This window comes from Octopus bimaculoides, chromosome 2 (assembly GCF_046866305.1).
Source record: "Octopus bimaculoides isolate indiv1 chromosome 2, ASM4686630v1, whole genome shotgun sequence".
Lineage (NCBI taxonomy): Eukaryota > Metazoa > Mollusca > Cephalopoda > Octopoda > Octopodidae > Octopus > Octopus bimaculoides.
The window spans coordinates 157,137,690-157,150,472 of record NC_142929.1 but is presented as its reverse complement, the minus strand read 5'-3'; the positions used below and the strand labels follow the sequence as shown (position 1 = coordinate 157,150,472).

Sequence of the window (12,783 nt, the reverse complement as noted above, 5' to 3'; positions counted from 1 at the left end):
CACAAGTGAAGAGAGCTCGGTGACAGGATGCATTGTCATCGTGAACAATCCAATTCCTCGCGCTCCACAGATCCAGTTACTGTGCTGCCATCAGTTGGGGCGCTACAGGACTAGTCCGGGAACGTTGTGATACCACCTCGTATATTCCCCAATAATGGCTCGGAAGTATTTATATGGATTTATGATTATTCCTATTTAATAATCTAAGTTGCTAGTACGTTCAAACGGAAGTTGGGGAATTATTTCCTAACCAACACAGACGGTTTAATGTTTTATTAGCATCTACTAGATATAGAAATGTTCGTTTAATTATGAATTGCTTCAATCATTATTATTTATTTCTAATTCAGCTACTTTAATATCTTTATTTTCATACCACTAATACGACAAAATTCCTACGCGCTTCTTTAAAATACTGTACCCTAAACTATTTAATGTTGCGTTGAACTCCCAGTAATAGAATGAGAATTCAACACATAAATCTCTTCTTATATAAGAAGCACTTTTAAAGGTATGCGTATGTGTCTATATATGTGTGTGTATGCGCGTGCCTATATGAAGCACCCAAAACCTCTCCAAACTGAATTTTCATAAAGCAAACTGGAAGTTGATTGAAAAAGAGATCCTCAAACAGGATTGGCCTAAATGTCTCTCCACTACAGACATTGACATGAAACATAAACATTTCATGTCCGTAATGCAAGCCATATGTGACAAATCTGTTCCAGAGCGCAGGGCCATACACAAAAACAGGATCCCGAGAGAAAGGCAGATTCTTATGCGACGACGGACAAAGACTGCGAACCGCCTGAACAAACACCCCAAAAGTGGTGAGAAGTCTCGCTTGGAGAGAGCGCTGTTGGAAACCGAGAAAAGATATAGGAAATGTAAAGTCGCACCGTAAAGCTTTCTTTATGTTTGCCAAAGAAACAGCCTCAGTACGCCACAAGGTAAGACCCTTCTTCCAAAAAAGATGACTCCCTCACAGGAAATCCAATGAGGATAAGTGAAATACAGAACGAACAGTTCCAAAGTGTGTTCACTACACCTCTGGGACACAGGCAAGTGAACAAAGCGGTAGAATTCTTTGTCACTTTACCTGTAACCAAAAAGGCGAAAATTGATTAAATCAACATTGAAAATGTAACACTGGCCACAGATGAAGTTGACACAAATTCAGATGCTGGCCCTGATGGATTCCCAGCGGTCCTTCTAAAATTATGCAAACGAGCCATTTCAAAACCACTGCAGCTTCTTTTTTAGAACTTTCTTACAAGTGCTAAACTCCCAGACAAACTGAAGGAAGGGATAATATGCCCTATCCATAAGGGAGGAAGCAGAGCAGCTGCAAAAAATTATAGGCCTATCTTATTGCCCACAAGGGGCTAAACATAGAGGGGACAAACAATGACAGACAAAGAAATTAAGTTGATTACATCGACCCCAGTGCGTAACTGGTACTTAATTTATCGACCCCGAAAAGATGAAAGGTAAAGTCGACCTCGGCGGAATTTGAACTCAGAACGTAACAGAAGACGAAATACCGCTAAGCATTTCGCCTGGCGCGCTAACGTTTCTGCCAGCTCGCCGCCTTATAGGCCTATCTCTCTGATCTCACACATCAGCAAAGTCAAGGAACGAATAGTCCGCAAGAAACTAATCACGTTCCTTCAAGAAAATGACTGACACCCAGCATAGATTTCGACCAGGCAGAAGGTGCTTGATACAGCTCTTGCAGTATTACGACTCGATGTTAAAATAGCTGCTAAATGACTCAAGCGTGGAGGTGATATATCTCGACTTTCCAAAAGCCTTTGATAAAGTCGACCATAATTTATGTCACAAACTGCGTGATCTCGGCATAATCGGAAAACTCGGAGAGTGGCTGCACGACTTTCTAAAAGATAGACGTCAGGCAGTGGTGGCCAATGGAGCCACCTCAAAGGAAACAAAAATAATGAGCGGTGTTCTACAGAGCACTGTCTTAGGGCCACTGCTATTCATAGTGGCCCTCTCAGACATGCCGTCAGCTGCTCAGATAGCCATCGTTCCTAACTATGCAGATGATACAAAAGTCTCTCAGACAGTACAAAATCCTGGACAACAAAATGCAGTTTAATGCAGGGAAATTCCAAGCCCTGCGCTACCAGCACACAAAGCTGAACGACATGCAGTGTATCCTGGCCCGGGAGGAATTGCAATCCCTGAATCAGTGAGTGTTCTGGGCATTCATATGAGAAATGATGCATCTTTCCAGGTGCATATTACCAATTTGATAATAAAATGCAGACGGCTAGCTGGACAGATCCTCCGAACTTTCAAAACAAGAGAAAAGGAGACATTGATGGTCCTTTGGAGGGCATACGTCCTCAGCCGCTTGGACTACCGCCCCCAACAATGGTCACCACACAATATAAAAGTCCTCCGCTATCAGCTAATCGTGACTCACAAGCTGCAACAACGATACTTTGGACCAAAAAAGAGCGGCAATCACAGAGTTACGTACAGTGTGTGATGTAGGGATTGATATGAGCAACGATGCCCCATTTTACGCACATATCATCAAGATGGTGGCAAGTGTAAGCGCATGGCCGGATGAATTCTGAGAACCTTCAGAACAGGAATTCTGAGAACCTTCAAAACAAGGAAACTATACTATGGAAGATATTTGTTTACTATAGGAGATTTTTGTTTACTATAGGAGATATTTGAAGATATTCTATGGAAGATATTTGTTTTCAGCTGTCTGGACTACTGCTTTCAACTGTAGTCGCCCTACAGTGTCAAATTAATTGCAGAACTTGAGGCAGTTCAGCAGTGTAACGCCAGAAAGATTGTATCAACAGAACTGAGAGAGACTGAAAGAGCTATGTCTCTACTACCTGGAGCGAAGACGAGAGAGGTATGTAGGGATATACGTATGGACGTTCCTGGAGGGGCTGAACCTATATTAAGGCAGGAAACTCAAAAGCGGTAAGCAGTGTCGAAATTCCCTCCTTCACCAAAAGCCAGTCACATAAGAATGGCCATTGAAAAGGTTCTTACTCTGGTGGTGCTCCAGCATGGCTGCAACGTATAGAATAATAAAAGAATATATATAGATGTTCAGGAACTTCAGGCAAGTTATGGTTGGAAACTGATAGGGTTTGCACGCTAATACAAAGTTTTTGAGTCACTCTATCAACTTTCAGTCATAATTTGCCTGCAGATCTTGTACACCTACAACCTACAAGTGAAAAACTAGCAAGAACTGACTCGACCAAAATAAAAAGTATTATGAATATCTTCTATGGTACTGAATATTCTGTTTTTCCAGCAGTTAGTACTAAATGGTTTATATATATATATATAAATATATATATATATATATATATATATATATATATATATATATATATATATATACATATATGTGTGTGTGTGTGTGAGAGAGTGAGTGCGTGTGTGTGTGAGTGAGTGTGCATGTATATTTGTATGAAAAATACATACATATACATACATATATATACATACGTACGTATACATATTGTGCGTTTACGCGCATGCGCATGTGTATATGTATGAGTATTTGTACCCCTGTGTGTCCGCGTAGGCATGTATACATTTATGTAGTATATGTCTGTACGTAATATGTGTATCTATTTTAGTGGATGTATGTATCTGTAAATGTGTGTGTTTCTATTAGTATATATGCGTTTGTGTGTGTTTCGATGTGTGCATGAATGGGCATTCGCACCAGCTTGCGACATGTCGGAATACTAATCTGCCTACAATACCTGGTTGGCTATTCCTCGACTCTGTATTTCAGGAATCGGTCCATACTTTTGGATGTATGTCAACATATCTCCATTGCTAGCATATTCAAGAATCATATAAACATATCCGGAATCTTCAAAGCTATCAAAGAATCTGATTATGTTCTGGTGTTCGATTTTCGGCCATATTTCTAATTCACGAGGTAGAAACCGTTTCAGGAAATCGCCTGGTGCTTTTGAAAGGTTGACAATTTTCACTGCCACTTTTAAAGAAGTTTTGTTAGAGTTTTGAGCCAATTTGACTTTCGAATAACTACCACTTCCTGGAAACAGAGAATAAAATGCTTAGAAGAGTAGCTGGTTATACAGGAATTTTCGTATTTTTAAAGAACTTAGAAGCTTGTCAATTTAAAGCAATATCGAAAAGGGAATTATGCAATGAAAAAGGATAAATTTGTAAAATAAGATTATAAACAACATGGCTGGGTGGTAAGAAGCTTGCTTCTCAACCGCATGAATCCGAGTTCAATCCCATTGTGTGGCCCCTTGGGCAATTGTCTTCTACTATAGCCTCGGGCCGACCAAAGCCTTGTGAGTGGATTCGAGAGACAGAAACTGAAAGAAGTTCGTCTGTGTGTGTGAATGAGTATGTATCTTTGTGTATGTATTTATCCCCCTCTACCGCTTGACAGCTGGTGTTGGTGTGTTCACGTGCCCCGGTTTAGGCAAAGAGACAGATAGAATAAATACCAGGTTTAAAATTTAAAAAAAAATGAAAATAAGTCTTGGGGTCGATTTGTTCGACTAAAATCCTTCAAGGCGTGCCCCAGCATGGCCGCAGTCAAATGATTGAAACAAGTAAAAGATAAAAGAGTCTTGCACATTTCAGCAATTCACATGTCTTTCCATTGTGCCGATAGAGTACTTTCCTTTAATGACTTATGGTACAGGATAACAAAAGTATTGCTTAAAGAACCACTTATAGTATTCATTTGTTATACAATAGTATTCATTTGTTATACAAAGATTACATCGGTGAAGTCTTCGTAGCAAATAGAACACATTGTTGCATTTACTTTACTTCATTGTTACAATAATGGAATATATTATATATCATTAAGCAAGGTAGCTTGTTATAAAATCTCAAGAAGAGATAGAGTAGTAACGTATACTAAACTGTTAATGAGTTGTCACATCAAAATGGCAGTTGAATGTTACTACTAGCCAATTGATTTTTATTGGTTAATCGTTGCTCCTGAAACTGCCTCATAGTCTCTGAGAGCGGTGCCGATCATTTCTATGTGTTTATGATCCGACACCACTACAGTGATGTCGTCGGCTTATGCCGACACGCATTTCCAACATTCTAGGTCACGCAGATGCCTTGCAACGCCTCCAGTTTGTGTAGTAGTAGCTCCAGAGTCAGTACATACAAGCGAGACAAGTGGAGACACCCTTTCCGGACCGAGCGCATGATGTTGAACGGCTCTGAGAGGTGACCGCTTACGTTGACCATTGAATAGATATCGCTGTGCATTGCAGCGATCCAGTCCCTGAATACAGGCCCGAAACTAACTGCCTTGACAACCACCTCCAGGTATAGATGGTCGATTCTATCGAAAGCGCTAGACTAATCTAAATTGATCAGGGTCCCATCCGTGCGAAGTTCTTTAGCTAATTTTTCAATGATGTATTGCATGAGGTAGAGGTTTTCGGGATGGCACATGTCTGTGCCTCCCCTACCAGACGGCAAACGCTAACCTCGTAGCTAACACCTTGGCCAAGATTTTGAACTCTGCATTCAGCAGAGTTATGCGCCTAAGTTGTCAATACAATCCCCCTTTTTCGGGTCATTTCTCAACAACGCCACCGCTCCTTGGCTCAGAATATAGAAAGTGCTAGATAGTTTACTTTACAGTTCCAAATGACGAGAAAGTCAATATGAGAGGCATAGAGAAAATAGCAAAATACCAGGACACAACCATTCAGTTACAGCAATCATGAATAATGCGAGTAAAATGCATACCTGTAGTTATATAGGTGCATTAGGAACTATCCTTAAAGATTTGAACAGATGAATAGAGGAAATAAGCATAAAATCTAGTTTAGTACAGTTCCAGAAGACAATGTTATTAAGGACAGCTAGAATACTTAATAGGGTTCTTGGCATCTAAAGTTACTTGTTGTTAGGGATATTTCTTTTCCAACAGTTTAATCTGTAAAGCACATATGAAATGATAATAATAATAAACCCACGAATAGTCTGGAAGGAAGGCCTAAAAATAGACATACAATCCTCCTAAATAAAAAATCAAGGTGAAGATAGTGCTTAACTGGTACTTATTTTATGGCCCCCGAAAATATGAAAGGCAACGTCGATCCCGGTGGTATTTGAATTGTAAAAGTTAATTCGGAAGAAGTGCCGTTAAGCATTTTTCTCTGGCGCGGTAACGATTCTGTCAGATCGCCGCTTTCACTCTAATATGAAAACCTGCAAAAGTCGTTTTATTCTTTTACTGTTTTATATAATAGAGGTGAGTAAGTTAAGAGGGGTGACCAAAGAATATCAAGAAACGTGAGATGAAATTAGTGCAGTGTCTATCATAGCATGGAGCTGTGAAGATTGTAAAGGAGCAGAGAAATTGCAAAATTTAATAAAATCCATGTTTCCCGAGTTTTAAAGCTTGTAAATCATCATGGCAAAGGAAGACTTATGTGCATGCAAACTATTTTGTTTTCTCATTAATAAAAAAAAAGTAGGAAAGCACAAAAAAAAAGAATTCATTAATATTTTGTGGGATGGTGGCCAAGGATTTGTGAGAGAATCATTGTACTAGAGTGTACAGACAACTCTTTCTACGCAAGTAGATGTATGAAGTGGAGGCCAGTCAATGTTTTTTCAGGTTTTCCCTCCCTTCCCTGCTAATTTCCAAAGCTGTTTTTGTATAGGACTAGATATTTATTGATACAACACTGTTTTGAGAGTGTTGCATGTCAAATCAACTAAACAGCAATAGTATACAGATACACTTTGATTTGATGAACATGGCTCTCTATCAGAAAAAAGTCTAATACAAAAGAAGGACGATAAAAACAATTAGCTGTCTTACCAATTGGACACTAAGCAAGACAAGCATGGCAGTTTTAAAACTTCCACAATTGTGTGAATAAGGTATCTAAAAAATACGTAACTGGCAATCTGGGATTTTCAGACTGAGTTTTTTAATGTTCCTTGCATTAATTTTGTTAACACTAACTTAATTTCTGTCTTTCATACGGATGATGTCTCTGGAGTATTATATTTCTCAACAAACTCGTTCTATCAGTCTATGTCATCTATTTTGTACTCATAATTGTAATCATTTGCTATACTGTACTTATACAAGCGATCTAATTAACACAGCGCAACCTGGTCGTAGATTTGAGATGAATATAACCTCAAACATAGAATAGAATTCCATATCTTTCTGAATGTACGTCCAATCTGTGTTGAAGACCAGATTAAAACTTCCGAATATGCCTCGCTGCTTCTCCAGGAGATAAAACACTCTCTTCGAACCAGTTCCTTAGAAATGTCCTGGAATCAAAGATTTATGACTCAACCATGATTACCTGTTTGAAGAACAACCTTAATTGATATCGATATCGTATGAAATATAAGGTGTTACTCACAGATAAAGCATTAATCCGGATTGGTGACATTCATACTTATGACAGAAACTAACTGATGTTCATAATCATCCTTTTGCTATCCTGTACAATAAGTCATTAAGGGAAGGTATTCTAACTGGCACAATGGAAAGACTTGTGAATTACTGAAATGTACAAGACGTAATCAAAATTGTTATTGTAAACTAAAGACCAGTGAACTTTTACAACTGTATTAAGGAATGTCTGAGAGCCTAACATTAAATAGATATTGCTAGCCACATATTTAGCAACAACCATTTTATTCTTTAGAACAGCAAAATTGTGAACTCTATTGGATTGCACGAAAAATTTCCCTTGATATTCGACGAGTATCTATCCCCCCCCCCCCCCGTATCACTTTAGAAAATCACTAATAAATTTCAAAATATAGTGTATAAAACCACACTTAAGATGTATGATTTGTCTTCACTGTTCCGCAGATTGAGAAAGATTTGATATATGATTATACGTTATGATGTATATATCTACTACCAATCTATCTATCTATCTATCTATCTATCTATCTATCTGTCTGTTTGTCTATCTATCTGTCTGTCTGTCTGTCTGTCTTTAAGTGTGTATGTGTATGAGTGTGTGTATGTGCGTACGTGTATGTGTGTATATGTGTGCATTATGTGTGCTTGAGTGTGTATATGAGAAAGAAAGATAGAGAGAGAGAGAGGAGGGGAGGAAATGTTAACCGTAACAATCACAATTGAAATTACGTCTGTCATCAATAAGAAATCATCTGTTCTTGAAAGGATTCGTAGAAACTGGTATCTGTTAACAAAGGGGGCTGTCAAGGAGGAGAGAACCAAGTAATGTACTTAATAAATGTTAAATATCGGATGGTAATCAAATTTAAAATTACGTAATTGTTATTAGTTGTAGAAAAGAAAAATTCTGAGCGAATCGACAGTTACTGAATCGACAGTTTCTAATGATGATAGTGGTTAGTTAAGACGAAGAAGTGATCAACAGCAATGCGAAAAGCAGCAGTCCTGAAACAGTTCAAAGATGACATGATTTCAAACATGAACTTGATAAGAACCAAGATGATGAAGAATTTTCTGAGAAATACAAAAAAGAGAAAAACTTTTTAACATCACTTGAGATGAATAGGTGGTTAATTCGAACCACTAGCATAGCTAAGGGGGTGGTGGTGATAGTAGTAGAGTCGGTCCACCCTGGGCGCAAAATTTTTTCCCACGAGAGTTCCGGACCCCCAGTTACGAACTCATTTGCACACAGCCAATCAGAGCTCAACCATCAAACTAATTCATGAGCGCATAACAAGTGATGGACGATAAGATAAGATCACTTGGATAAGGAATGACCATGCTTCTTTTCTCTTTTAATAATGCTTCTTGATCTTGTTCTTGTTTCAACCATGGCTGCCTCTGCGTAGTTATTTGTGTTGTTGTTTATTTTGTAAACAGCTGTAAGACTTTATACATAAAATAAAATTCCAACTTTGCCATTGGTCTCTTTATCCTTTTCTTTCTTTATACATACACACGCTAATACAGTCATATGACTGTGCGAGATGTTGCAGAGAGGTTAAATTTATCACACACAACAATTGAAAATCACTGAAAATGTCTCGGATTCGTTGAGAAGCTCGATATTTGGGTTGCACATAAATTGAAAGAGAATCACTTAACACAGCAAATCAATATTTGCGATATGCGTCTCAAACGCAATGAAATCGACCTTTTTGTGAAATGAATATTCCCCACTCATGTTGCTACAACAACAGGGGAAAAACTAGTCAGTATACAGCACTTACTCGGTATTACCGTATCTTTAGGGTTTGGTTGACCCCAATACCCTTCATATCCTTTATATATATATATTGAGTTGACAAGAAAGTAATTTCGTTTTTCGCAAATAGAGAGAGTTACGATTTTTTTTAATGACTTTTGTCAATGTTATGATTTTTTCCTTTTGACATTTGATAGCCGTAACTTTTAGCTTACTTTAGAAGCAAATTGCACATAATTTTGTTTACAACTGCTACTTCAGTGTTAATTTTAACATGAAGTGCAAAAATGAATATGTTCACCATATTTTGCGTAAAGGCAAGAAAGCTGCTGAGGCTCACAAAGAAATATGTGAAGTTTATGGTGTTGATTACTTAACAGAACGCACATGTCAGAAATGATCAAAAAATTCATTCTGGTGATTTTTCACTCAAAGATGACCAACGTTCTGGTCGACCTACTGAAGTTGATGATGACCGAATCAAAGCTATAACTGAATCTGCTTGTCATATGACTGTGCGAGATGTTGCAGAGAGGTTAAATTTATCACACACAACAATTGAAAATCACTGAAAATGTCTCGGATTCGTTGAGAAGCTCGATATTTGGGTTGCACATAAATTGAAAGAGAATCACTTAACACAGCAAATCAATATTTGCGATATGCGTCTCAAACGCAATGAAATCGACCTTTTTGTGAAATGAATAATCACTGGTGATGAAAAATGGATTCTCTACAATAACATTAATCGAAAACGTCATGGTCCAAGCGTAATGAACCAGCAGACCCCAATCGAAAGCTGAAATAAAGAAAAAATTGGTGGGATTAGAAAGGTGTTGTGTATTTTGAGCTGCTTTCAGGGAACCAAATGATCAATTCAGATGTTTACTGTCAACAACTAATGAAACTGGAGGCTGCAATCAAAGAAAAACGGCCAGAATTGGCAAATGGTAAAGTGCAAAAAATATTTTAATTGAATTATTTTTAATAGAAGTTACAAGTAATAACAAATAGAAGTAATAACTTGTAATAAAATTTTTAGTTTTAGTAAAAGCTGATATTTTCTAAATCTAAATATTTTATTTGAAATTTTATCCTTATTTAGATTTAGAAAATATCAGCTTTTACTAAAACTAAAAATTTTATTACAAGTTATTACTTCTATTTGTTATTACTTGTAACTTCTATTAAAAATAATTCAATTAAAATATTTTTTGCACTTTAAAAAAATTCATTTTTTTAATTGCTAATTAAAAATTAGAAATTTGAAAATAGGTTGTAAAAAAATGATAGTGGAACAAAATTATTTAGTACAATAAATAGAATAATAAAAAGAATTAGTTACATATTACAGTAAAATCTACCTATAACAAATTCACAGTAAGATTTGCTTGAGTTATTGCCTAAGTTATTGCCAAGTCTTCACATTTTTAGTCTTGACTCAATGCCTATTTTTTACACAATGAATTTGCCTACCATATATACTATTATACTTTGCATAAAACTTTAGCTATATTGGTACTTCTGGCTCTCATTTTTTAAAGTATTCTAGTGTGTCAATATTTTAACAAAATGGTGGTACCAGATGTAATAACTTGTCTTGAACTTTTCCAAGTGTAATAACCTGTCCTGTACTTTTTCACATTTATAATCTTAAGAATATTATTTCCCTTGCTCGTATTTTTCCAAGTAACCCATGTTTTTTTCCAGGTTTTGCTAATTAATAATGTTTCAAATGTGTCAATTAGCGGTGGCGTTGATAATTTTTTCCTTACCTCAATGATGCCGGTGATATATATATTAAAAGCCCCCTAGAACTATATCCAGAAAAAGTATAGAACTATATTATCACCCTCAAATACGAGAAAAAAAAACACTCATAACTTTCTTTTAAAACTGCATTGCATGAAATTGATTGCATGAAATTCCTCGAATTAAGCACTATCATTTAAACTTAATTAAAATATAGTTTGTTTTTAAAATAAAGGAAAAAGTTAATTACACTTTGCCTTACTTATATTTTTTTCATGATATTTTACCTCACAACGATTTTGATACAAATTTTTCTTGCATGGGATCAAAACTATAAAATTCCCCATGCTTTCTTCTATCATTGAATCTAAGATAAAATATATTTTGCTTTTAAAATAAAGAAAAGTTGTTTAGATCTAAACTTGATTGGTGGCGTTACTTACTCTCTCATAACGTTGCTACAAATTTTGATGTAAACTTTTTTCTACTGGACCAAATCACAATTTTTTCATGCCAAAATGTAGCTAGTGACTAGTCCTCTTCAACAATGTTAGTTTCCATTTGGTTAAGAATTGAATTAGCGACAAACTATGAAATACCGTAGTTGAATTATTATATAAACAAATGTGTGTATTCGTGTGTATGGATGGATGTGTATGGATGGATGCTTGTGTGCATTCACGCGAACATTCTTTCATTTATTAATTTATCTGTATGTTAGTATACGTTTTTGTATTTTTACATGTGTACATACTGTGTTTGTGCGTATATTCGTGTGTGTGTGTGTGTGTGTGTGTGTGTGTGTGTGTGTGTGTGTGTGTGTGTGTGTGTGTGCATTTGAACACATGACTGCGTTGTGAATGTACAGAAGTTTGTTCTTGAAATGTACATAAGTTTGTTCTTAAAAAAAAACAAAACAACTCACCTAAAGATTTTATCAAGGAATAGTTGTGGTCACTTAGAATTTGACGATATGTAGGTTGATTGCTTCCACTTTTTGTGCTACTTTTCGTGCTCTGTTTTAGATCAGAATGAACATAATTCAGTGGTTTCTTATAAGGCACAAAATTAAGCAGTGTGGTAAACGGTGTTACCTTTCGTTTTCTCTGAGGGGAAGGCATTTTGGTAATTACATTAAGAAAAAAATATATATTAATAAATAAATAAACGAACTACTAATTCATAGAAAAGGTGATGTAACACCCGTTCCATTTCCCCCCAATTCTTAATGTTTTCCATACAGTACGTCTACAATCTAATTCACAACGTCACAATTTTCCTATGACGTATATTTGCGGCCGACATAATTTTAAATACTGTTTGTTCGATAGTATTTTTGAGCGACATTTTTCACTATATTCCTTACTAACATTTTTGCCTACTTTCCTTTCGAATTTAGCTTTTTCTTAAACAAGTTGACGATCTGTTCAATATTATTTTTATACGACACTTTTCATCGTGGTTCTTACTAGAGACGTAAGGATGTTTGATCTTCATTGTTGTGATGGTCGTTTGTTGGTGTGTGTTGTCTTGTTAAAGACCATCACCCTGTGGTCTAGCTAGCTGCGCGTATAATAAATGAAGCGACTCACGAACTTTTAACATATTTATTGATGGATATGATTTACTGCGTTAACTGTCTACAAAAGAAAAGTACTGATAATATAACCGCCGACTAGGAGGAGAGAACCACGCTGTATCTTGTAGAAGGCTAACTAGAATCCAACGTATGTGTCTGAAATCGTTTCTTGCTCGAGGTATTCTGTCCGAATGTCTGACGTGGTCTAGTATTAGCGGTCTGCCTTCTGTGTGTGCCCAAGGT

At 36.5% G+C, this 12,783-nt stretch overlaps 1 protein-coding gene across 1 annotated transcript in view; it reads right to left on the bottom strand.

Annotated features, from left to right (window-relative positions):
* LOC106877050 (testis-specific serine/threonine-protein kinase 6) overlaps nucleotides 1–12,216 on the bottom strand; it is a 24,502-nt gene extending 12,286 nt beyond the window's left edge. The window contains exons 1-2 of the mRNA XM_014925835.3: nucleotides 11,887–12,216; nucleotides 3,777–4,078 (exon numbers count right to left, since the gene is read on the bottom strand). Of these exons, the coding sequence (XP_014781321.1) occupies nucleotides 3,777–4,078; nucleotides 11,887–12,082 (498 nt within the window). The 5' untranslated portion in view covers nucleotides 12,083–12,216. The remainder of the gene's footprint in view (nucleotides 1–3,776; nucleotides 4,079–11,886) is intronic.
* Nucleotides 12,217–12,783: the final 567 nt, after the last annotated feature.